Genomic DNA, 24,486 nt, shown 5'->3' on the forward strand with positions numbered 1-24,486 from the left:
TGCTGTACGCATGCGCAACACATTTTCCCGCCCCGGCTGAAAACGGTAGAGAGTGAACCATCTCGATATTTACTACTATCTTTGGCTGCGGACTCCGGGAAAACAGCCATTTTCGTCTCCCGGCTGTCACGTTTGAAGCACAACTACAATAACATCATTTTTTAAAACTCGTGAATGTTCAGTAAGTAACGCCAACACTGTGGACACGTTTAAGAGATTTGCTCCTGCCCTGTTTTATGAAGTGACAGCCTAGTAAGTTACGGTGAAGGGGGAGTTATTAAGTTAAGAGCTCGCTAAGGCGACGGTTAGCTAGCTTAATTGCTAACTTCGCTCGTGTTTTAATTCGCATGCAGTCGGTTGTGTCGCAGCCATTTCGGTCTCTGTAATTGCTTAGTAACGTCAGGCGTGTGAAATGAACAAGACAAGCAAGCTCACGGTACTTACTCGCGCCTGGCTTTCTTCAAATTAAGCTAACGGTAATGTAATGGCTAATTCCAAACTTTGGATAGCATCTTTGCTAAGTCGTGTTTAGGGGGCAAAGAACCTTCTTTCATGTAATAGTAACATTTCCTTCACAGGAACAACATATTATCTCTAGTACAGCTTGTTTAGTGTCGTGTTTGGTGGCCTACATCCAGTCACGGTGCGTCGTCCTAACGGTACATGGGGCTTTTATTTTGAAAAACGCTACGAGAAGTAGTTTTACTGTAGCAGCCTTGACGCAGGTCCGTCTGCAGCATCACAACATTGTACAGCCGCTTTGTTCGAGGGTCGGAAAGCATCGCACTTGTCTTCGATGAAGGTAAAAAAAAAAAAAAAAGTTAATATTTTAATATCCATATCGGAATACTGTCGCAGCTTTAGATATAAGATAGATTATTATGTGTGATGGCAGTATGTCGGTGTGTTTGTAGAAAATCAGACGGCGAGGTCCGTAAATGTGTCATCTGCAATCGCCAGCGTTGCTACCAATGATACGTCTCTTTTTTACATTATTCCTGTGATACTGTTATTTGTGCCTACTGTAAATAGTGCATACTGTTAGCTATACTGTGCATCGCTGGCCTGTGTACCACCTTGCAGCTCGGGCCTGCACTGTTTACAAACAGCTTGCACGGCGCAACCGGATGCATCAACACATTTTTAGTGACTGTCAATTAATTAATTGAGATTTTACGAACCGTCACTTACAGCTTTGTCCTTTCAGAACAGTGCTCTCTATTGTCGGTCACCTTGATTGATCTGCTGCCAAGCCTAACGTTTCCTCCCTCCCGGCTGCAGGCCTCGACCATACATACACCGGCTCATTTGTTTATTTGGGGCTTAAAATAGTTTGATCGAAGATGTATGCATCAGCGATGGCGTTAAATTCGGGATGTGACCTTTCATAGCTTTCATGTTCTAATCGTTTTAAAAACCTTGCACTTGAAGGGATGTGTGAATATTGGTGCATTGCAGTCAGTGTGTGAGGCGGATGGGAGGGGGGAGAGGAGGATGGGTGAGTGAGAGAGCTAGACAGACACAGAGAGAGAGAGATGGGGGAGGGAGGGAGGAAGCAAGAGAGGGAGAACAGGTGCGCCTCCACCATTAAAGCTGGGGAAAGAGAGAAAGTCACGATGTTGCACAATTGGCTCCTCTGTCCTTTCTGCTGCTGCAGCATCGGTTTTTATTTACAACTGGTCAATATTTAGAGCCACAGGACGCATGCTCAGTGTGAACAGTGACAGTATGGAAGTGGATATGGGTATCACAATGTGTCACTTTGAAAATGTGAGCAGCTCAGTAATTCAAATATGGCAATACAGCTGGAAGTTTGTCTTTTCCTAGCTGAGAGAAATAATAGTGAACTCATCTAAATGATTCAGAGACCACATCAACTATCACTGGCAACCAGTCCACCCTAGCAAACATTAATAGTTTAAACCAAATTTCTTTAGGTTTTGGACTGTTTGGACTGTCAGACTTTAAAACACAAACAAACAACAAGGCTCTGGGACATTTCACAGAGTAATAAAATAATCTAAAATATTATTGTTAGATTAAATGATAATGAAAATAACTGAAGCCATAATCACTTGATCAATATTTAACTTTGATCTAACAGCTTAAGCCAGCAGGCCATCAGTGTTATTAGTCTTAACACTGAACTGAGGCATTCACACCATATTAATATTGATGTTTTAGGATTAAGATAGAATCTATTTGGTTGGTAAACTGTGCAATAGTGATCATTTTTCTCTACTGAAATTTCTTTTTACTTATCACTTGACGTGCACTGATTCTGAACCTTTGTGATAAATGAAAATCAACCACTAATGGTATTCATTCGGAAGTCAGTTTTGATTGCCCTGTGATATTTGATTTAGTCAATATCTGCCAGCGCTGCCTCTCTCTGTTCTTGTAAGAGCAGATCTGTTGAGTGATCAGTTCTCCCTTTAATTGGATTTGCTGGTCACTGGCAGCTGCTGCATCAAGCCCAGATGAATCCTCTTGGAGTAATCCAATGTGGTTTAACTGTACATACAGTAAACATATCTCAGTATCGTTCACTTCATCTTGCTTCCAGGGGTCCTCAATTTGAGCTATTATTTTTGTTCGCTGTCTTGTTGTTTATGCCACACTGTACTTCACTGTGCATGATGGGGCAATTTATGCATTTGGATAATGAAACTGTGGGTGCTGTTAGGTTTCATTTTTACCATTAGAATAAAACGTGAAGATGTATTTGTTCTCCTACCTATCTCTTTATTTCCTCAATCCTCAAGTTCATTGTACCCTATTTCCATTTCTCCTTCTTCACCTCTGTGTTCCCTCTTTTATTTTTATCCTCCCTCTGTTTACCTCTTCCACCTCCAGTTGACCTCAATGACCAACAGATAGAGAATGTGGTTGCACTGAGCAGCTAATGTGTAATTTGTAACAATGCAAAGCAGGACTGAGGAAAAGATGAGCACAGTCAGCAAAAAAAAAAAAAAAAAAAAAACTTCTCCTCAATTTAGTTTTTCTCCCTGTCCCCACAGTGTGTATGAAACCGGGCAATGTCCACCATGGTGTATCCACGTGAAGAAGCCTTGGAGCGACTGAGCCAAGATGAGATCGTCCTTAACACTAAGGCCGTCATGCAGGGTCTGGAGACCCTGCGTGGCGAGCACGCCCAGCTCCTCAACTCACTGCTGGACTGCACCCAGCCACCCGTCGCCCAGGAGAAGTCTGGACTGCTCCGCAAGAGTCTTGAAGCCATCGAGCTGGGCCTGGGAGAGGCACAGGTGAGAGACACAGTCCCGATTCTTTTCTTTATTGTTTGTGGTGAAATATTAACAACACAGTTTTTATGTGTTTTTGCTCTTAAAAGTGTGAATTTTTTTCCCAGCCACAATTATGCTTTTGTTTTTCTCCAGGTGATCATCGCCCTGTCAAGCCACCTGAGCGCTGTGGAGTCGGAGAAGCAGAAGCTGCGCGCTCAGGTGCGTCGGCTCTGCCAGGAGAACCAGTGGCTGCGGGACGAGCTGGCTGGAACACAGCACAAGCTGCATCACAGCGAGCAGAGCGTCGCCCAGCTAGAGGAGGAGAAGAAGCACCTGGAATTCATGAACCAGATCAAGAAATTTGACGATGACGTCTCGCCCTCGGAGGAGAAGAGTCAGAGCTCTGCCGGCAGTGGAGGTGCTGGAGGTGGAGGAGACGCTTCAAAGGACAGTCTGGATGACCTTTTCCCCAATGACGATGACCAGGGACCAGGTATGAGCACGCAGCAGCAGTGATTAAAGAGGCTCTGCTCTGGAAGATTTTAATAAGATGATAAATTGACACAGAGATCAAAAGAGCTGTTTATTTCCAGGGGATGATAGTATTTTAACCTAAAGAAGTAGGGTGTTATCACGGTTGTTTGCTGTTGGACATTTTACTATCATATCTATGTGCACGTGAGCCAGTTCAGACCTTAACTAGGGCTTCAAAGTTAAACATCAAATTATTCTCAAAAATCCCATAATATTGTTTAAGAACGATATGACTGTGTAATCTAAAAATCTGTAACAATAAATATAACTTTTTTTCGGTAATTGGTTAAATAGCGGTTCACATCCATGCACATAATCTACATCCCAGTGTAAAAGACTGACTGCTGGTAGTGATCGAGAGATAACTGGTCATGCACTGGCTATATACAGACATATTATATTTGTTATATATAAATACACATTAAAATCAATAGATTGTAAGAATTCTTAAATGTTTTTTACTCATTGTGTAAAACAGATATTAAGTAGATTTTTTTTATTATTACAATGTATAAACAGATGCAGTTCGTTATACAGGCTTTTGGACAAAGTTACTCTTTTGTATTAAAAAAAGAGTATAAGTCTGTTTCCTGTAGACAACAGCCCCATTTCATACAATACTTTCTAGTCTTGCGTCACTGTAGCAGAATAATTGTTTCAGCAAAATGCACATAGCTCACTGTGATTGAAGAGATTCATAGTAGGAGGGTTTCCTTAAAGCAAGAATTTATTTGTAGCCTTTTACTTGTAAACATTAAGATCTTTAAAAGATGAGTATCATGTTTCATAGAACTTTAGGCTTATCTTCAAAAGTCACTGCCCCCTTCCTGCAGGGTGCAGAGACCTGGCTGCACAGAATGAGAATTAGTGCTGTGTTTATTTAATGTACAGAGCATCAAAATAAAATCACTGACCTCGACACAGTCATGCCTTTTACTAACTGAAAGGCCTCAACTGCCCTGAAGTGTGAACTTGAAGAGTAGTATACACGAGTTATTCTCTAGCCTTAGTTGTGATATAAGGAGCTCCTTGTGTAAGTGGCAGACCTACAGTTTACTCATCAAATGTGACACAGTTTAGAAAAGAAAACAAATTTATTTGAAGCAAGTGCTGGGGTTTGGGTAGGGTTAAATTGACTGTCTAAACAGAGGCTCAGGATTTTAAATGGATCTTTTTTCAGTGTCAACAAAGTGAAATTAAACTGCAAAGAAGGTCACTTGTATTAGTATGTGGAGCTTGTTCAGTTGTGCTGCAGCATTCGCTTCTTCAATTATTAATGCCTGAATATTCATAAACGATTCTCTGAGAGTTCGTCTCTTAGCTTTCTCTGGTGCTTACTTTTAAAGTCAAATGTACATTCAGCCGCAACATGGAAAAATATATCTTATTGAATGGTTGTTTTAGGCTCATTAGAGCAGCTGTTTAAATACTGTTCTTGGTTATCAAAATGCAGTTCAAACAACGGAAGGAGACGTGATTAATTAGACTCACCTGTGAACGGGGGGAGGGGAAACTAAACAGAAAGGAGAAAAACAGAAAAGAGTTCAGAGTGGAAAAAGTAGCTTTTTAAAGTTAATTCTTTGTCCACATTTTGGACGTTTACACCACAAAATTATTATAGTAACGTACCGAAGAAAGAAAAATTGTGAATCAGCACTTATTCCAAGAACTTGCTGGATTTTCCTGGCCTACCATGTACCGCTGGGTGAGTGCTGATCACTGGAGTAGATTTGACTTGATGTGTTTCTACCTATCAAATATTTTGGTAACTTAGTAATTGTTACAGTCATTTTGGAATCAAAAGTGACCTAGTTCTAGCTGGTCAAATCTGAAGATGTACAGCAATTTGTTCTGATTACTAGAATGCAACATTATCAGAGGTTTTAGGACATTCTAATAGGGATTTTATAGTGTTTTAACAGTCTTATGGGATCCTGTGCCCTCCTATCTGTGGTACAGCTCAGCCCAGTGGGGAGGTGGCAGCCCAGCAGGGAGGCTATGAGATCCCAGCCCGGCTCAGGACGCTGCACAACCTGGTGATCCAGTACGCCTCTCAGGGGAGGTATGAGGTGGCTGTGCCACTGTGCAAACAAGCCCTGGAAGACCTGGAGAAGACATCTGGACATGACCACCCTGACGTGGCCACCATGCTCAACATCCTAGCCTTGGTGTACAGGTGGGAGAAGGAAATAACATACTTTCATTAACTAGTGGGTATCAGAGAGAAGATTTTAAATAGTGCTGCGGTTCGTCTTCCAGAGACCAGAACAAATACAAAGAAGCTGCTCATCTTCTGAATGACGCCCTGGCCATCAGAGAGAAGACGCTGGGGAAGGACCACCCAGCTGTGGCTGCAACCCTCAACAACCTGGCTGTACTGTATGGCAAGAGGGGCAAGTACAAGGAGGCTGAACCACTTTGCAAGAGAGCGCTGGAGATCAGAGAGAAGGTAAAGACCCACACCACCAAAAGTAACTGTAAAATGTAGGGGGGAAAAAATGTTTTGTTTGTAACTAAATCTCCATTTATATAAAATATACATAATCATGCAAATAATTATGAAAGTTTCCATATGAGTAGGATTTGTCTTGCAAATGTGTATACTTGAATTTGCATCTGCTGTGTCCAGGTGCTGGGAAAATACCATCCAGATGTAGCCAAACAGCTGAACAACTTGGCCCTGCTGTGTCAGAACCAGGGCAAGTACGATGAGGTGGAGTACTACTACAGACGGGCCCTGGAGATCTATGAGTCTAAACTGGGAGCTGACGACCCCAACGTGGCCAAGACCAAAAATAACCTGGTGGGGAAATAATTTGTTCAGTAGATCAGCTACTGGACATTTGATTTTGTATATAACTTTTATCTCATCTGAATTCCTGTTTTCACTTTGTGTTGTCTTTGATCAAGAATCATTATTGTTGTTTCTCTTCAGGCTACATGCTACCTGAAGCAGGGGAAGTTCAAGGATGCTGAGACCCTGTACAAAGAGATCCTGACCAGAGCACATGAGAAAGAGTTTGGATCTGTCAATAGTAAGTAGAGTCAGCAGGTAAACAGCAGAATCATACTGAAGTGAGCCAATTAAACCATCCTGGTCAAAGAGTAGCTTATGTGGAGAAGATCAGGTGTTGGTTGTGGGCCAGGTTTGGATGTAGATTCACACTGGCCAAAAATTGTCTTTGATACATTTATGAATTTATTACAATAAAAAGTGCTGAAGCCTCTGTGCCAGTCAGGACATTCCTCTGACAGCTGTGTTTTGGGATTCAGTTTTTGGTGTAGCCACACCCTGATCCCTGCATCGCTCTGAGTTCTCAGCAGGTCAGAGGATTATTCTGCAATACCAAACCGTGCGAAGCAGCTTAATGTTGATGTCCTCAACCCCCCTCCGCCTATCCCGTTAAGTCTATCAACCCTTATGTGCTCACATAGTCAGCATGAGAGAAGGCCTTGCTGGGAATTTGGCATTACATCAGTTGGGTGAGCGACAGCCTTGCATTGTATGCAATCACATGTGTTTACATGGACAGAGAGGCTTCACTTTAAAATCTAGGTCAGTTCAGGGATCTGTGCTGTTTTCTGGGCAGTTGATTTCAATGTGTTAGCTCACGTTTTTTTTTTTTTAATGTCAAATAGAACTGAAGGGATTTTTCTTTTGTCTTTATTTTTCAGATGATAATAAGCCAATCTGGATGCATGCTGAGGAGAGAGAAGAGAGCAAGGTCAGTTATCTTGGTTGACCTTTTCCTTCCATGCCATTGGCTGGCAGGCAACACATTACACAAATGGGTTGGAGAGCAAAATAAGGATGATGGAGAACAGAAGAATGCAGAAAGGGCAACAGAGACATTTTTAACTTGCAGTTTAATGGGCCAGTGTTTCATACTTATCTGCCCCTGCTTTCTGCCAGTTATCATCTGACTCTTGTTTCTTCCTCTGTATCTCTATCGCTGTGTCTTTCAGGGTAAACGTAAAGACTCTGGCCCATATGTGGAGTATGGCAGTTGGTATAAAGCCTGCAAAGTGGACAGGTGAGTCAGACATCTGAATTCATTGAAAATATGTCTTAATCAGGAAGCGGCTAAAATATTTTCAAAAAATGACCCTAAATACTTGCAGGCTCATGTCAGCAATAGTGGAAAGTAGCTAAAACCATCTAGCTGCACTTAAGTACAATTTAAAGTGCTTGCACTTGATTATTTACATTTTATGCTACTTTATATGTCCCCTCCGCTACATTTGAGAAAGAAAAATTCTGTTTCACTATATTTATCTTACAGCTTTAGTGTCTTTTAAGATGAGGATTTTACACAGTAGATAATCTAATGAGCTTTTAAAATGCAATACATTGTTGAAGTTACAACCAGCCATTTCCGGCCTTTGTAGCATCTGAGATGTTACAAAAAGCTGTGCATGCTTAGGGTCACATTTTATATGTCTTGAGTTGTTTACAGCCTCACCAAATACCTGAAAACTTGTGACATGGTTTAATTTCAGTAAATGCTCAAATGATCCCATATCTTACCAAAAATCAAAGATTAGAGGAAAAAAATCCAAAAACTGGAACCTGATTTCAGAACAGTTTTTCTTCTTTAATCTTGCATCAGTCATTTCATAACCCCTCACATTTATCTGCTGTCCTTGTATGTAAAGTAGTCCAAACTAGTTTTACCTGCAGCAGCTACAACAGCAACATGTTGACACAGTAATACTTCAGTAACAAGAAAAGCACTCAGAGAGCGTAGTACTCCACCAAGGCTGCTCAGTCGTTGTCGTATGAGTTCCGACATACAAGTCCCGATAAGTCCACAGTGATGGATTTGTAGTAGGATCGCAATCATGTGATCGTCAGCAGGCAGCTAATATAGCGTTGACTTGGTGTCATAGCTACGATGATGGTGTGCCGCTATCTCGCAATGATAGAGAAATTTTTAACAACACAGACTATAAGATGCATCACTGCCAAAATCTAATCACTTGGTCCTTGTGTCATTTCTGACATTCTCTGAAAATTTCATCCAAATCTGTTATTGTGTTTTTGAGTAATGTTGCGCACAAAAAGACAGATTAACAGACTAACAGATGGACAAACGTACATTTACAACCACTGTTTTCCCTTGGTTTAAACTGTGTAGCAGTAAAAGTCAATATTGAATGGATGTACAGTGAATTGTGCATACTGCACATCCACTTCTAATTAAAGGAACTGCTTGATTTTGTGTTTAACCTTGATTGATAAAGATGGTTAATAAAAACATTTGCCTGCATAAATAAAGTAAATGAAAAGAAACAACATTCAACCTGCTGAATCTTGTTTTTTTTTTTTTTACAACAGTCCAACAGTGAACACAACCCTCAAAAGCTTGGGCTCGTTGTACCGTCGCCAGGGTAAACTGGAGGCAGCAGAAACACTGGAGGAGTGCGCAAGCAAGACACGCAAACAGGTACAACACGAACACTGTGAAGACTGCTGTATGTATGACTGGTAGAATTACGACGGTTAGATTAGTGGTCTGGGCTCTATTCACAGGTTTTTCAGTTAAGCAACCTGATTAGTTCAACAGGCATTCCAGCTGTGATTTATTAGACTATAAACTGTGCCAAAGTGATTTAAAGATCAGCCACCAAGCTAATGTTTAGACATTGTAGTAAAAAAAAAAAACTTTAAGACTGTACACATGCTGTGTGAGCTATTGTATAAAAGCTATAATTTTCTTTCGGGCACCTTCATCTCTCTTTGTCTTTCTTTTTATCGTGTGTGTGTGTCCACTCCCAGGGTATCGATGCCATTAACCAGAGTAAAGTGGTGGAGCTGCTGAAGGACGGAGCAGCTGGAGGGAGCGACAGGCGACACAGCAGGGAAGGAATCAACGGACCAGGGGGACAGCGGGGGGAGAATGAGGGTGACGACTCTGCTGAGTGGAATGGGGTGAGGATCTGGACATGAATGAATTTTAATTCTAATGAAAGCAGTTATGCGTTCATGTTCAGGTAGTGGAAACACAAGGACAGCATAACCTTACATGCAGTGTAGTAACAACTGAAATAACGTAGATATTTGACTTAAAAAACTATTTTATACGTTGATGCCATTAAATCAGAATATCTAGAAGTTTATGTCTGCCATATTAGATGTTTGCAGTAAAAAAGGTGTGTTGTCCTTAGGATGGTAACGGGTCCCTGCGTCGCAGTGGTTCCTTCGGGAAGATTCGTGATGCTCTGAGAAGGAGCAGCGAAATGCTGGTGAAGAAACTGCAGGGGAGCGGACCTCAAGAACCCCGCAACCCAGGGTAAGATTATTGTTTGTGTGAAAATAAGGCCAGTTGTGTGTAGAGCTGCAGTGTCTTTAATGTCTTTAATCCTCATTCCACCAATTAACAGTTTGAATATATTAAAATAAAGCATGACTGTTTCACAATCTGAGAAGTGGCAACACTGCACTAACTTGTACATTGTCTTTCTGTTGAATGCTGGCCGTTAGATTTGCACAGTTAACTATCACCATTTGACTGATGAAGGTCTAGCACTGAAACATGAAGAGCAAAGGCATTTTTGCAAGTTAGACAATGCAGGAATGCGGTGGTGCCACACAATTTTCCTTGGTCTTGAATTTTTTCTTTAAAGTTCTGGTAAAAAAACAAAAAAACTGATATTTGTTTCATTCTGTGAAACTCAAACGATTATTAAAATTATTGTCAGTTTGTTTTTGTGTTGTTTGACTAATCAATTGTTTTTTGTCAAGTTTGTCCTATTCAGGCTTCCCCATTTGAACCTGAATGGTTTATTAGTTCTAAATATACTTAAGAATATTAAACTAAATTTTCTAAAGACAATGTCTTTGTTTCATACACAAGTTGTTTCATACAAGTTTGTGTTTTGAGTTCATCACTTGATTGTGGTTTTCTGCACAGAATGAAGAGAGCGAGCTCCCTCAACTTCCTCAACAAGAGCACTGAGGAAACCACACAGGTGCTTATTCCTGCTTCATCACACAATTCATCACAGCACATGATTTAACTTGGGTATGGGCCAATACCTGTCAAATTAGATGCTTGTCACGAGTACAAAAATTGTGTAAATCTTGTCCAGTTCACTGATTTTTAACAAATCTAAAAGACTATTGACTTGGCCTTTAGTATTTATCAGTATACTAAATATATATAAATCAGCATTCTTATAAGAATCAGTCATTCATAGTGTTATAATGTCTGTTAGTACATCTGCATTTTATACAAGGATTGACCAAACTCTGACATGCTTTTCAGACAGCTCACAACAAGTGCATCCTCAGAATTGCAAATATTCTCATCTTTCACACATCTCAAAGTGAACAACTTTTGTCCTCAAACAGATGATTTAGCAGCTCTCAATTTATATGTATTAGGCTGAAGAACTCCTTTATACAGTGCATCAGTGTATTCTGCTGCTATAAGAGTGTTTTGCCAAATAAGATTTTGGTATTGTAAAACCTATGTCATGGCATGCTTAAGACTATTTTTTTGTATGAGCATGGTTGGGTGCATTTATCTTTGGCAAAGTTGGCCTTAAGGGTGCAAAATTTATTTCATTGTAGGTTGAAAATAAAATTGTGCATTGTGTACATTTAGTGTTGTCCAAACCAAATATTAACAGAAACTGGTCTGTTTTCAGGATGCCAACTCTGGACTGTCAGACTGCAGGGGACTAAGTGCGAGCAACGTGGACCTTTCTAGACGCAGCTCCCTGATTGGCTAGACAGAGCGGCGAGCTGGAACTCAGGAGGCATAAAGTGGCCCGACGAGGAGAGGCTGTTAGCATCTCGGTTTGATCAAACTACACACTTAAAGCTCAAAGCGAGATCAAACACTTGCACCTGCAGCATATTTTCTAAAGAACACTAAAAAGAGCATTACCATACTAAACGTCATCCTGTAAGACACAGTCGCTGCTGCTTCACTGTACAAATCGCCACCATCGATCAGAACAGAGAATATTTAGATACACATTTATGAGCATGCTGCTTACTAGAAAGTGGAATGTCTGCACCTGAACGCCTCGTGTTTTTGACCTATAGCACCGTAGCAAATCATCGTATTCACATTGTGACAAGTCGGTTTCTTCAATCTACACTCTCATGTGCAGACACTCAACCTTAGGTAGGCTTAATGTACTCCAGTTTCAGTTCAGAGAGACGCGTTGCACTTTGTATATTTCACCAGTAGCATGAAGTATTGGCTAATGCTAACCATCAATTGAATGCATATCACAGATGGTTAAAAAAAAAAGGTACGATATGCTTAGATTTTAACCGAGAGAAAAGAAGGGGAATTAAAAGAGAAACAAGCAATCTTACGGGGATTTTCAACAAGAACGTTAGCACTAACCATTTCAACCTCACTTTTTGCCTTCTTGTTTTTTTTTTTTTATGTATATACAGTTTTAAATTATTTCATTCTTTGTATATAGTGCAGATTGATTTCTGTTTTTGTTTACACTCTATTGCGTTGAAGAGGGTCTTAGTGGGGAAAAATACTGCTTATGTGAAGTGCAGAGGCTGGAAATGAAGGAAAGCAAGTGTGGGACTGTCAGAAGGAGAGAAAAGAAAGCGTTAAATGGGCACTTAGCTCTTCGGGTCAATGAAAACGTCAGAAATGCTGATAAAGTTATTACCTCGATCACTGAAATGTGTTACCAAGCCATCAAGGTTTCAGTCTAAACTAAAATAGTGCACTTTGAGGGTGACAGTACTGTATGTCTGGGTAAAATCTTTGTATCTACTGAGCAGACTGGGATGGTAATATCTACTGGATCCTGTAGTCGTCAGGCCTGGGGCAAAAACTGAATTCTTTTTCAAATGAACTTTCTTGCTTAAAAGATAAAAAAGGTTCAGAAAGCTCATTTGAACTTAAATGTACAAATGAACCTCAATCATTTCTATAAAGCCCTTCTAAATGCTACCTAAAACATGACATTTAATCAAACACTGAAATCCAAACTAAAGACAAACTTAAGAGTTGCAGGATTTTACCAAACATCCATGAATCTGAATGATGTTGAAGGAGAATGATGTTTAAGAAGTATTTCAAATTCATTTGTTTACAATCATTCCAGGCAATCAACCCTCATTTAAGACTATGGGTAACTATCTTAATTATTTGTTCAAAGCTGATGCAGTGCGTCGGCCACGATATATTTACTTTGATTAACAATATTTCTCTTGTGACTGTTTTTTTCCCGCACTTACCGTTGCTGAATACGTATCATTTTGTACAAAACAATCCTCAGTTTTTAATGCTGACATGGATTTCATCAGTCGTAATCAAATCTTTGCAGAAATCCGACCGGTGACGATCCATCCTCGGTGAATTTTGCTGTGCTGATGCGTTTTCTTGTTTTGGCTCTGAGATTTTATGTTGACGGTACAGAAAACTGTTCATTTGAATGTTACTTTTAATGTTGATTGTGGGATCTGGTGGCATTTACACTGGATTGTTGTGTTGTGCTGTTCGCAAGTCAGGAGACGAACTCCACCAAAATAAGACCAAGGAAACTGTCTACCGAATGTACACTTCTTGTTATGTTAAGTCGAAATCAGACTCAGCAAGTGACATCAAATCCTCAGATTAGATAGCCTTTTTTTGCTTTCTTTCATTATGTTTCTACAACTTGCTACCAAACCTTGTAATGTAAGAAAGTCAAAAAAAAAGGTCAACACAACCTGAATGTGATTTCAAAAATGTGAAGACGCATTTTTATTGCAAGGGCATTTTGTCAACGTTGGTGCATGCACACCATCGCCACATGCCCAAATAAACTGAAGTCAGCTTTCTTGAAGTCACCTTTGATGAAGTCACTCTGAGTCTAAAAAGTGCTTATTATCCTATCAGCTTCTGAATGTGCAAGGTGGTGCAGGTTATGTAATAAAGAAAGCATGCATAAAGGTGAGACGGAGTTAGAGTGTAGGAAGGAGACAAACGAAAGTAAATGAAAGTGCTTTGGAAAGACACCGGGGAGGGAAAAGTGCTTTAAGTGGTGTTCGCAGCAAATAATGTACAGAAATATCTGTGTGACCTTTATATATGTGTTCACTGTTTGTCACTTGTTCACAGATGATGACGGGAAATTCCTTTAATCACACACACAGAATCTCAACACAATGTAGCTGTAAAAACAAAAAAATTTAGTGAAACACTAATGTGTAGCTGAAGATCCAATAAACCTGCTCCTTTCCAGTATACACCATCATACCAATATTAATCAGTCCTCTACAGTATTGATCACTTATTCATCCTGGGTTGGTACAGTGTTATGCTCTTCTGGAAGTAACTGGAAGTTCAGGAATTGCAAACTCCATCAGTATATGAACTCACTATTTTGCTCTGTTGAGACTAAACGGTTGTAAATATTCATCTTGGATTAATGTTGCAGGAAGATTTTGATCCAAAGCTTCAAAGATAAATCAGATTATTGTTTCTGTTCTGTGCTTTTTTTGTTCAAATATTCATGGAGTTCAGTGCATCTACTCGGAACCACGGAGGGGAAATGTTGCAGATATGAGGGTCTTGTACATGTGCGGGAACTCATGCGTGCAAATGCAGATGATTTAATGGATCTTATTATGACGGGGCCAACCTAATGTGTATTTTATCAAAGGTTCAATAAATAGAAATTCCACTTTTCAAAAGATTCTGTCTCTCACATTTTCTTGCTTCCTAAGTTGTTTCGACTGTTTCAAAGTGTGTAACTTTTCACAGCTAGGGCTGGGGGGTGTTAACCGAACCCTGCACTGTCGCAGTCTTCACAGAGGCGAGTCTCTCTCTGTTACTTCCTGTCTCATCAACAGCCCACAAAAAGGAAACCAGACCCACCAGAGTTCATTTTGACAATCGGTAACACAATGATAGGCTAATCAGCTGTCGCATCGGTGGCACGCGATTCTGCAATTGAGGTGAAACACTGGAGCTTGAATGAACCGGGATTACAAAGTAAGATGACTCACATCAAGTATCATGAGATGCTGTTGAGTAGTTTTTTACAATTTCAAAGAAGCAGTTCAGATGTGTCTGTTGGTGGAGCTTAACTGTGTGCTGATGATGTTTTGGTAAATTAATGTCCTGTAATAGTTTTTCTCCTGTCAGTCTTTGACACCAGTGAATCAAAAGGTTTTGTGCCAGAAGTCTTTTTAGAGGAGCTTTAAAAACGTTGCTTGCTATTTTGAACAAGTAAAAATCATGATATCAAATTGAGATCAGAATAATTTTAGTTCCTGAAACCTCATTTGTCATTTCAAACAACAGCTACGGAGTGACCACAGTACATATTTACAGCAGGAAAGAATCTAGACAAGTTCTACATTGAACCGCAGCAGCTTTTCCTCAGTTTTATTGAAACTCCCGTACATTACCTGTCTATTTGTCCTTTTGTCCCCACAGACTGCTTCTCCATGTCTGCACCGACTCCCTCCAGTCCCACTGCGCCAGTTGTAGTCCAGTTTAAGATGGGCCTGTTCAGGGAGGTGGTTCGAGTCCCAGCTGGCAACCTGAGCTACCGTCATGCCCAGAGGCTGGCAGCTGAGGTCATAGAGCGCAAGGTAGCCTAACCCTTACACAGTCGGCCTCATTTCTCAGTCTTATGGCACTAAGCTGGAGCACTGTGAGAGTATTATACACCTGATATGAATATACATTAGCTGAGACAGTCCAGTGATTTAAAATTTTAGCTTCAGACTGTCGCACTCAACTGTGAGATAATTGTATAATGTCTTCTGTTGTTGTCTCAAGACCTAACAATAAGTCTGCGTAACAAACTCAAGGCATATGATTTGACAGAAGTAATTGTTCAGGAGGCAGGAGAGGTCTGTTTTAGGAGCTTTGGAGCTTACTAGAGATGAAAATGTTCATCTTTGTAAAGTAAAATACTAAAACTGCTGAGGTACCATTTTAAGAAACCAGAGCAGAGTGAAAATTGCAGTTGGTGTTCATTTTAATCCCCTTTAAATAGACACAAAAACTGCCTTCAGGGCATCCTTTTCTCTCCTTTTTAGTCTTACAGGTCATGTTTTTAAAACACATACGGCTGATTCTCAAATCTAACAACCACATAAACATGATGATAAAACATTTATTAATAGTACAAAAATAAAGTTGGAGGAGGCAGTCAGCCCAGTGAATGAAAACACACTCTAACCACAACACAGTCCCACCTGGAAAATATTCAGTTGATGTTTCAAGCCTCTCAGGCCTGTCAGCGGTGATAGGAAGTGGACTCTGAAAGGTCACCTTATGTATGAGGGAGGATTGTGTGGGTTACTGCAACAAATGCTGCTGTAGCGGTTTTCTGATGTATTCACTTTACTGTAACACCTGATTTAATCAGAATTTCAGCCTGTTCAGTCAAATGTCAGTTTAAAACCACCAAACCAACTCTAGGGCAGTTTTTCTTTAGTCTCTGTGACGTGCTAGACAGAGTTTTGAGCACATATGAATAAAATCTGTGAATAAAATCTACATAAAAGCAGACTAGAACCCTCCTTTTCACAGCCTCCTCCTATCACTAAACTTTGACACACTTATAAAGACCTTTTCAGGTGTATATTAAATTTAAATCTGCAGCCAGTTCCTAAATGGTGCATTGAAGATGCAGTTGAGGTTAAATAAAGCAGGTTGTGAGTTGCAGGTGTTGGTCTGTGTCTCTGTCGGCTGGTCTGAGCTTCATACTGCCTCAGTTAGAGTGACTGTGTGGTCGACAAGAGCACAGAAAACTTTCCGACCTCAGACGCGCACACACACACACACACACACACACACACACACACACACACACACACACACACACACACACACACACACAGAGTGGTGTGAGGAGCTGCATCGCACACACTAGCCCTCCTTTCCAACTTTGATCTGCTCTCGAGTTTCCAGGCAGCAGGCCAGCACTGTGTGTTACTTTGTGTGTGTGTGTGTGAGTGCACCGTTACTTGTCCTTTTTGTGCGTTCACTGTACACAAACCTGACTGCCAGAGTGTCACTGCAGTTGTGCCAGATACTGTATGTGAGTATCACTGCATCTCCAACACTAAAACCTCACACTTCTTTTTGCCTAACTGGGTCACACAAAAACAGATTGGAAAAAGTTTGCAGATTGAAAACCAAATTACCACATTTTAGAAATGTGCACATTGTGTTTTTTTATCATTTATATGATTGTATACATAATGTGTGTAATAATGGGAGCAGAGAATATTTTCACTTTTATAAGTGCATGATCTGACCACATTTTTTAAAGCACACTGTACAATCACAAGAGTGGAAACTGCTAAATACTGCTGTTAGAAATTTCCGATTATATACAGGCAGAGAAAAAATGAAGAAAGCTAAAGTCGATGATCGAAATAACTCTTGCTTTTAAGGGAAGTGACCCTTCACTCAGAAACTCACACAGAGCTATTTTTATTGATCGTCGTCCTACAGGTTCTGTATTAACAGCAGCACTTATCAGTGGAAACTCATCATACTTGTGGTGCATCATTTGTTGTGTCTTTAGAACAGTTTCTCATCTATGTGGCTTATTTCATGGTGGGTTTGCCTTGTGAAGATGTGAAATCATAGCTGACAGAATGAAGATAGCTATCTTCACTGTGTCCACCGTTAGATTGTATCATGCTTCATCTAGTACTCCTAAATCTTGTTTTTATCAAGATCTCTGCTTCTTATAATTTGTAGAATACAAATTAACTCTTTATGTTGTGAAATTTCAGCAATTTTATCTGAACGAATAATGGGTTTGTTGGATCTCTATTATTTTTTTTTTTGATTGATTATCCTTATAGCTCTTTTCTGTAAAGTGATTCAAATCTGAAGCAGAAGGCCTGGTTCGGTTTTCATGTTAGACAGCATACGGGCCGATATAATTAAATCAACCAGTATTGCCCTATAATGTCTGCTGATTTAAATTTATCTTATTGCTCGACTCAACCTGCTACTGCGTGTGTTCAGGCTCCAGACTGCAGCGTGGTGGGTGTCGGGGAGAAGATTCTGTTATTCCGGCATCAGCCCACATCTGAGCATCTGCTGCAGCGGCTGACAGACTGCGACGAGCTGAAGGATGGAGACCTCATTGAGGTCATCATCGCAGGTCAGGGGTCAAAAGACAGAGATTTAATCAGTCAGGTGGAGAGTTAAACAAAAACCTGTGGATTATCTCTCCATAACCTACTTTTCTACAGTTCCTTATCCGTTTAGTGTGACTTGCGGTTTGCTCATTCATCTTTTCAAATTCCACGTTGTGAAAAGAAAGGGGACTATTTTGCAGGGAAACTCGAATAAGTTCTTTTATTTTTTTGTGCTTTTACTGCAACCTTCACAAAGTAGTGCTGTCTTACAGTAAAGCTCATGTGTCAGGTGAGCCTTTAACTCAAAAACTGGAAGTCTGCTGCAAAAAGAATCCATTATGATCACAAGAGTAGCAACACACTGTTTTGAAAGAGAATGGCTACATCAGGGGAAACAGCTGTTCTTTAGACATTTCAGCCACAGTCACATGACTTTCATTAAATAGCAGGAAACAGTTTGTGAAGAATAGAAATTGCACATATTTTGACACTGTATTTTCCACAAGATTCTCATACATGTGGCCTTTTCCTAGCAAAAATGGAACCATATTTACTGCCGTTGATTACCCCCTGCAGCATGTAACATAAACTTTGAGTCTCAGAGCTCAGATCAGAAAAGAAAATGTGTCATTTTGGATGCTTTATTGGGCTACCGAATGTGTTCTGTGTTCTCAATGTCACATGTCTGTTGGTGTTAGATATTCTGTCCCTCCTTTTTGATCTGACTCAGGATCAGCCTCCGTGAATGAGATGAGATTCTGTCCACACTCGCTGGGAGTCCAGTCGTACCGGACCCCCACTTTCTGTCACCACTGTGGAGAAATGCTGTGGGGCCTCGTTCGACAGGGGTTGAAGTGTGATGGTAAAGCTGCTGTCTCACCTCCAAATACATCTTAAGAGTTTTATTAGCCGAGTGCTGCTAAAGTTTTCACAAAATCTCAAGCACTGTTTCTTTTTGTTTCTTTCTCTTCTTCTCCGCAGGTTGTGGGTTAGACTTCCATAAACGTTGTGCTTTCCATTTGCCCAATAACTGCAGTCGAGCACGCCGTCAGGTCAGCACCAGCCTCTCCCTGTTTCCACCACGACGACCCCCCACACACTCGCTGTCCAATCAGGCATCAGGCAGTCTGGAAGAGGTAAGGAGAGAATAGGAAGAAGCCGAACTAGCAGACGGTCATCTGTACCACTGATGGCTTTCCCTCTGTGTCCTTCATCAGATCAGCATGTCCAAGCCTACATCCAGGCCTCCATCGTGGGCCGAGCCTCCCGTCTGGCTGGGAGTCGGCTACGGTGCCAGCAGCAGGGCTCAGGTCCCTCACACCTTCCAGATCCACAGCTACACCAAACCCACCATCTGCCAGTACTGCCACCGGCTGCTCAAAGGGCTCTTCAGACAGGGGCTGCAGTGCTCAGGTGAGAGAGGAGGAGGAGGAACACCTTCTAGTCAGATTAGCGGAATTCCATCAAATAAATCTGTTTGTACACTACCGTTCAAAAGTTTAAGGTCACCCAAGCAATTTCATGTTTTCCATGAAAACTCACACTTTTATCCATGTGCTAACATAATTGCACAAGGGTTTTCTAATCATCAATTAGCCTTTCAACACCATTAGCTAACACAATGTAGCATTAGAACACAGGAGTGATGGTTGATGGAAATGTTCCTCTGTACCTCTATGTAGATATTCCATTAAAAATCAGCCGTTTCCAGCTAGAATAGTCATTTACCACATTAACAATGTCTAGACTGTATTTCTGCTTAATTTCATGTCATCTTCACTGAAAAACAAATGCTTTTCTTTCAAAAATGAGGACATTTCTAAGTGACCCCAAACTTTTGAATGGTAGTGTATATCGCGTGCAAGCTTCCCACTCTCTGCTAATGTCGTATTACCTGTAAACCAAAGTGTACTGTGAGTCCAAAGCAGCCAACAAAAACAAAAAATGGTTACAAAAGTTTTTAAATCAATGCAGCTGTTAAAAATAAAAAAATAAATGCAGGTATTAGCACATCATACATACAGTATGTCTTTATTGCTGTCTGTAAACCAGCAAAAAAAAGAAGTAATTTAAGCAATGATTTATTTAAGGTAATTGAGAAAGTGGCCCTTGACAAAACCAAAGAACATGTGTATCATGGTTAGAATTAAAAACTAAATTAAAGGAATCCTCATTAAAAATATTTTTTGTAAAACTCATTGTTAGATTATTTGAAATAGTCACTGAACATTGTGGGAAGTAGGCTTATTTGCTTTCATGCTAAGAGTGAGATGAGAAGATTTTCTGCTACATGTGGCCTACGCATGTGCATCAAGTGCGCTTTTGCTGCAACATAATCTTGTTTTCCTGGAATAAAACTTGACACTTGTGGTAATTACAGACATCATGACTGTCACAGTGCGTCACAATCATCCCCTGCTGTCCAAACATGGTTGTGTTCTGTGTGAAATTTCACAGCACTGGGTTACAGTCTGTTACGGTCGGGTCCTGATTACTGTTCAGGCCCACAATTCTTTTTCTCCCTACACTATGCACTGTGCACAGTCTGTCTCCTCAGCATCAGTTAATGCTTTTTGTCACATTGTGGTTTTCAAGGCTACTCCATGCTTCTTGACCTGTTGCAGGAAAATCCAACTCTAGACAAGAAAGCATGTTTGTAGCAAATCAAACAAAATGATGAACTCCCAAGTATTTGATGTCCACCTGAAAAAAAATCCATCTTCCATGCTAGCATTTATGTTACCATGCTTTGAAAAGAAATATAGCTTCACCTAAAAAAAGGTTTTAAAGCTCCCAAAAAAACTAGCAAATGTCAAAAACTCATCACTTACAATTTGCAGCTATTGAAATGACAAATGTTGTGCAGCCTGGTTTATAGATAAAACCATATTTCTACTCTGTGGCCATTTTTAGACGTTCTGTTCCAGCAGCGCATTGACTTTGATTCGTCATGTTTGGATTAGAGGCTCATGAGCTCACGCTGGTCCCAAAGAGGCCGATGCACTAGCTGTTGTCGTGTCAGGGAGCTGGTGTATCTCACCTGTTTGAGGAAGCAGATTGGGTTGAATTTTTACTGATTTTTAATGTGGACAAGATGAATTTTAATTATGAAAACTGACACTGAAATATGAATAATTTAGCCACAAGGATATTCTCATGACCTTGTGCTTTTCCAAACACCAGGGCCCTTCGTTTTCTGTCAGTGTTTCAACCTCCCATTGCTCCTCCTGTGATCATTTTTGCAGACTGCAGGTTCAACTGTCATCAGCGCTGTGAGCCTTTAGTCCCCAGAGACTGTCCGGGAGAGAGGAGAGGCGTCAACGGGGAAGGTGAGCAGCTCCCTGCAGCTTTTCATTCTGCATTCTGGACTTATTTAGATCAGGACTCTTTGAAAAGCCTCCCCTCCTCTAGTCTGATGTTCTCATGGCACTGAGATGAGTCAAAGATGATTCACCCTCCGTCTCAAGAATGTTTGATAGACTCGGCCTTTGGTCTGGTATAAATTCCCAGAAGCGTCCCGTTTGTCCAGTGGTGCTGATGATTAGCAGCATGATGACTCAGAGAAATGGGAACAAAGGCTGATGAGATTCAGAATGATTTTACCAGAGATCATGTTTGACCCGGGGATGACTTTAAACAGGGGCTGTACATTATATACCTGAATTACTGATAAAGAAAAACACTGAGAGGAGGTTAATCTGTGTAATTTTGTTGAAGTTTGAGTCATTTATCAAGAAAAATACAAACCAGTTTCTTTTTTCTGTGTCAGTATCATGTTTTTGACTGTTGGTTAAACAAAACAAGCTATGTAAAGACATCACTTCGGCCTTTGTTTTGAATATTTATAGATTTATTGACTTTAACCCTCATGTTGTCCTGCAGGTCAAAATTGACCTGTTTTAAAGTTTGAAAATGTGGAGGAAAAAAAATATTTTCACAGTGAAACTTCTGATGTCCACGTTTTCAACATTTTTGGGAAATCTTTGAACATTTTTTGGTGAAAAAAAAGAAATGTTAAAAATGTTTCTTTAATAACATTCACAAAAAAATCAACCAAAATCCAGCGAAATTCGCTGGATTTTGGTTGATGAATGTTCTTAAAGAAAATATTAGAAGTTTTACTGATATATATATATATGTAATCACTTTAGACATTTTTAGGATTTTTTTGGAAGATTTTTACTCATTTTTTTGAAAATATTTCCAAGAATTTTCTTGCCAAATTTGGGGGATTAATTTTAAAATAAAACTTTTAAAGGGAAATTTTTAAGGAATTACTGTTTTTTTCTTCCTGAAGGTTTTGCACATTTTCAGAAATTTGGGGAATTTTTATGCTGAATTTTTGGATTTTTTCAGACAAGGAAACAATATTTTTTTGGTGCCTGTAAATGAAGACAACAGGAGGGTAAAAAAAAATGTAAAAACAAAAACGAGGGGATCAATAGTTGCTCCCTTCATATCGTTCATTCATGATGCTCTTTTCCCAGAATCCTCAGCAGCTGGTAGCGCCTGCCCACCAGACCAAGAGGACACTGAATCAGTGGACACTATGATACTAGATATCTCTGACGATGAGATGTCCTCTGATGGTGACTCACTGGCCGAAACCGAGGAAGCCGAGCAACTGCGAGAGCCGATGAGGTCAGAGGGTCAATTAGTTCTTCTGACGATGTCGTCTCAGCTAAAAGTCCTGTAGCTGCAGATGATGTCCTGATGTCATCAGATGTTTGCATCTGATTTGCAGCTGCTGTCGTACATCACCTTCACACACACAGACCAAAACACTCATCTGTCCTCTCACTCATCGCTGAATTCATCTGCATGACAAACGTTGTTGTAGGAGTGAACTTAATCCACACTGCCACCTAGAGGCAACTGCACTGTCTAGAACAGGGGTGTCAATCTCATTTTAGTTCAGGGGCCACATTCAGCTCAATTTGGTCTGAAGTGGGCCAGACCAGTAAAATCACAGCATAATAGAGAAACAAAATGACAAAAAATGAGACAAACGACACGAAATGAAACAAAAAAGCGAAAAAAGTGGACAAAAAAAGACAAAAAATCACAAAAACAAGACAAAAATGGCAAAAAAGAAACAAAACTACAAAAACATGAGACAACTAAAAAAGGCAAAAAACAACAAAAACAAGAGAAAATATTACAAAAATAAGGCACAAAATGACAAAATCGAGCAATAAAATGGCAAAAAAATGAGACAAATGACACAAAACAAAAAAGAGACAAAAAAATGTCATTAAAAACTTACAAAGCGACAAAAAAGTCAACAAAAACAGGACAAAAAATTACAAAAATGACACAAATTAGACAAAAATGACAACAAAAGAAACAAAATGACAAAAATAGTCAAACTACACAAGCCAGACAAAAAAACACCAAACGACAAATGACACACAAAACAACAAATAAAGCAAAACACAAAATGACAAAAAGCAACGAAAAACACAAACGAGACAAAAAGGAAACACAAAACCACAAAAACATGAGACAAACGACAAAAATCAGACTAAAAAAACAACAATAACAAGACATTACAAAAACGAGACACAAAAGAACAATGAGCAATCTAGTATTGTACTTCATGATCAAAACAACTTGTCATGGTCTAGAAATTATTTTAAATTGATAGTTTTACTAATTTACAATCTGCAGTTAATGTCTTCTCTGGAATTTTTACACTTTACAAAGTCGTCCAGCAGGCCGGATTGGACCCTGTTGGGGGCTGCTTTTGGTTTGTTTGACACCCCTGGTCTAGAATCAGGTTTTTTTTATTTCTGAACAAGGCTTAGCTGTAGTGTTTTTTTGACTTTCGTTCTTGTCACTTTTGTCCTTTTTTTTTCCTGTCCATCAGTCCATGTTTCAGCAGCAACATCCCCCTGATGAGGCTCGTCCAGTCGGTGCATCACACTAAGAGGAGGGCTGGAGGCGTCCTGAGGGAGGGATGGCTGCTGCACCACACCGACACAGACACACTGGTGAGAAACACACATTCACAGTGTATACGTGTGTCTATATTTAGGTGGTCAGCTGTTCTCACTGGAAACCAAAATTAGTTGAAACTGTCAGACAAAAAATTATCCTAAAAAGCAGAGTATAAACCAGAGATGTCAAACATGCGGCTGGATACGACTTTGTAAAGTGTAAAAATTACAGAGAAGACATTAAATGCATTTTGTAAATTTGTAAAACTATAAATGTAAAATAATTTCTAGACCATGACAAGTTGTCTATATTGCTCATTGTTCTTATGTCATTTTGTCTCATTTTTGCAACATTTTGTCTTGTTTTTGTTGTTTTTGGTCTTTTTCTGTCTGGCTTTCATCGTTTGTGTCACTTTTTTGTTGTTTTATGATTCCTTTTTGTCTCGCTTGTGTTTTTTATCTCGTTTTTGTCATTTTGTGTTTTGCTTTTTTCATTGTTTTGTATATCGTTTTGTCATTTTGTTTCATGCTTTTGTCATTTTTTGTCTCGTTTGTCCATTTTTTGTCACTTTGTAACTTTTTTGTCATTTTGTTTCTCGCTTTTGTTGTTTTGTGTCTCATCTTTGTAATATTTTGTCTTCTTTCTGTCGTTTTTTGTCTGTGTTAAAGTAAACTA

At 39.9% G+C, this 24,486-nt stretch overlaps 2 protein-coding genes across 5 annotated transcripts in view; both read left to right on the forward strand.

The window, feature by feature from the left end:
- The first annotated feature begins 54 nt into the window (after nucleotides 1–54).
- On the forward strand, nucleotides 55–14,447 carry klc2 (kinesin light chain 2). 3 transcript variants are annotated; one of them, XM_023280423.3, is made up of 14 exons: nucleotides 55–181; nucleotides 3,021–3,266; nucleotides 3,399–3,738; nucleotides 5,739–5,955; nucleotides 6,039–6,228; nucleotides 6,409–6,582; nucleotides 6,715–6,814; nucleotides 7,455–7,504; nucleotides 7,746–7,813; nucleotides 9,118–9,226; nucleotides 9,559–9,711; nucleotides 9,948–10,072; nucleotides 10,694–10,751; nucleotides 11,433–14,447. In XM_023280423.3, the coding sequence occupies exons 2-14, from the start codon at nucleotides 3,039–3,041 to the stop codon at nucleotides 11,514–11,516; spliced, it is 1,896 nt and encodes a 631-aa protein (XP_023136191.2). In that variant the 5' UTR covers nucleotides 55–181; nucleotides 3,021–3,038; the 3' UTR covers nucleotides 11,517–14,447. The 3 variants fall into 3 exon arrangements, with proteins under 3 accessions (XP_023136191.2, XP_023136190.2, XP_023136188.2); XM_023280422.3 differs by having other exon boundaries at nucleotides 129–252; XM_023280420.3 differs by lacking the exon at nucleotides 55–181 and adding an exon at nucleotides 649–802.
- Nucleotides 14,448–14,583: 136 nt separating this feature from the next.
- prkd4 (protein kinase D4) overlaps nucleotides 14,584–24,486 on the forward strand; it is a 31,915-nt gene continuing 22,012 nt past the window's right edge. For both annotated transcript variants that reach the window (XM_055007899.1, XM_023280419.3), the window contains exons 1-9: nucleotides 14,584–14,746; nucleotides 15,194–15,351; nucleotides 17,756–17,894; nucleotides 18,602–18,733; nucleotides 18,853–19,007; nucleotides 19,089–19,284; nucleotides 21,117–21,200; nucleotides 22,359–22,512; nucleotides 23,741–23,864. In XM_055007899.1, the coding sequence (XP_054863874.1) occupies nucleotides 15,205–15,351; nucleotides 17,756–17,894; nucleotides 18,602–18,733; nucleotides 18,853–19,007; nucleotides 19,089–19,284; nucleotides 21,117–21,200; nucleotides 22,359–22,512; nucleotides 23,741–23,864 (1,131 nt within the window). In that variant the 5' untranslated portion in view covers nucleotides 14,584–14,746; nucleotides 15,194–15,204. The remainder of the gene's footprint in view (nucleotides 14,747–15,193; nucleotides 15,352–17,755; nucleotides 17,895–18,601; nucleotides 18,734–18,852; nucleotides 19,008–19,088; nucleotides 19,285–21,116; nucleotides 21,201–22,358; nucleotides 22,513–23,740; nucleotides 23,865–24,486) is intronic.

This window comes from Amphiprion ocellaris, chromosome 23, assembly GCF_022539595.1.
Source record: "Amphiprion ocellaris isolate individual 3 ecotype Okinawa chromosome 23, ASM2253959v1, whole genome shotgun sequence".
NCBI classification, from domain to species: Eukaryota; Metazoa; Chordata; class Actinopteri; family Pomacentridae; genus Amphiprion; species Amphiprion ocellaris.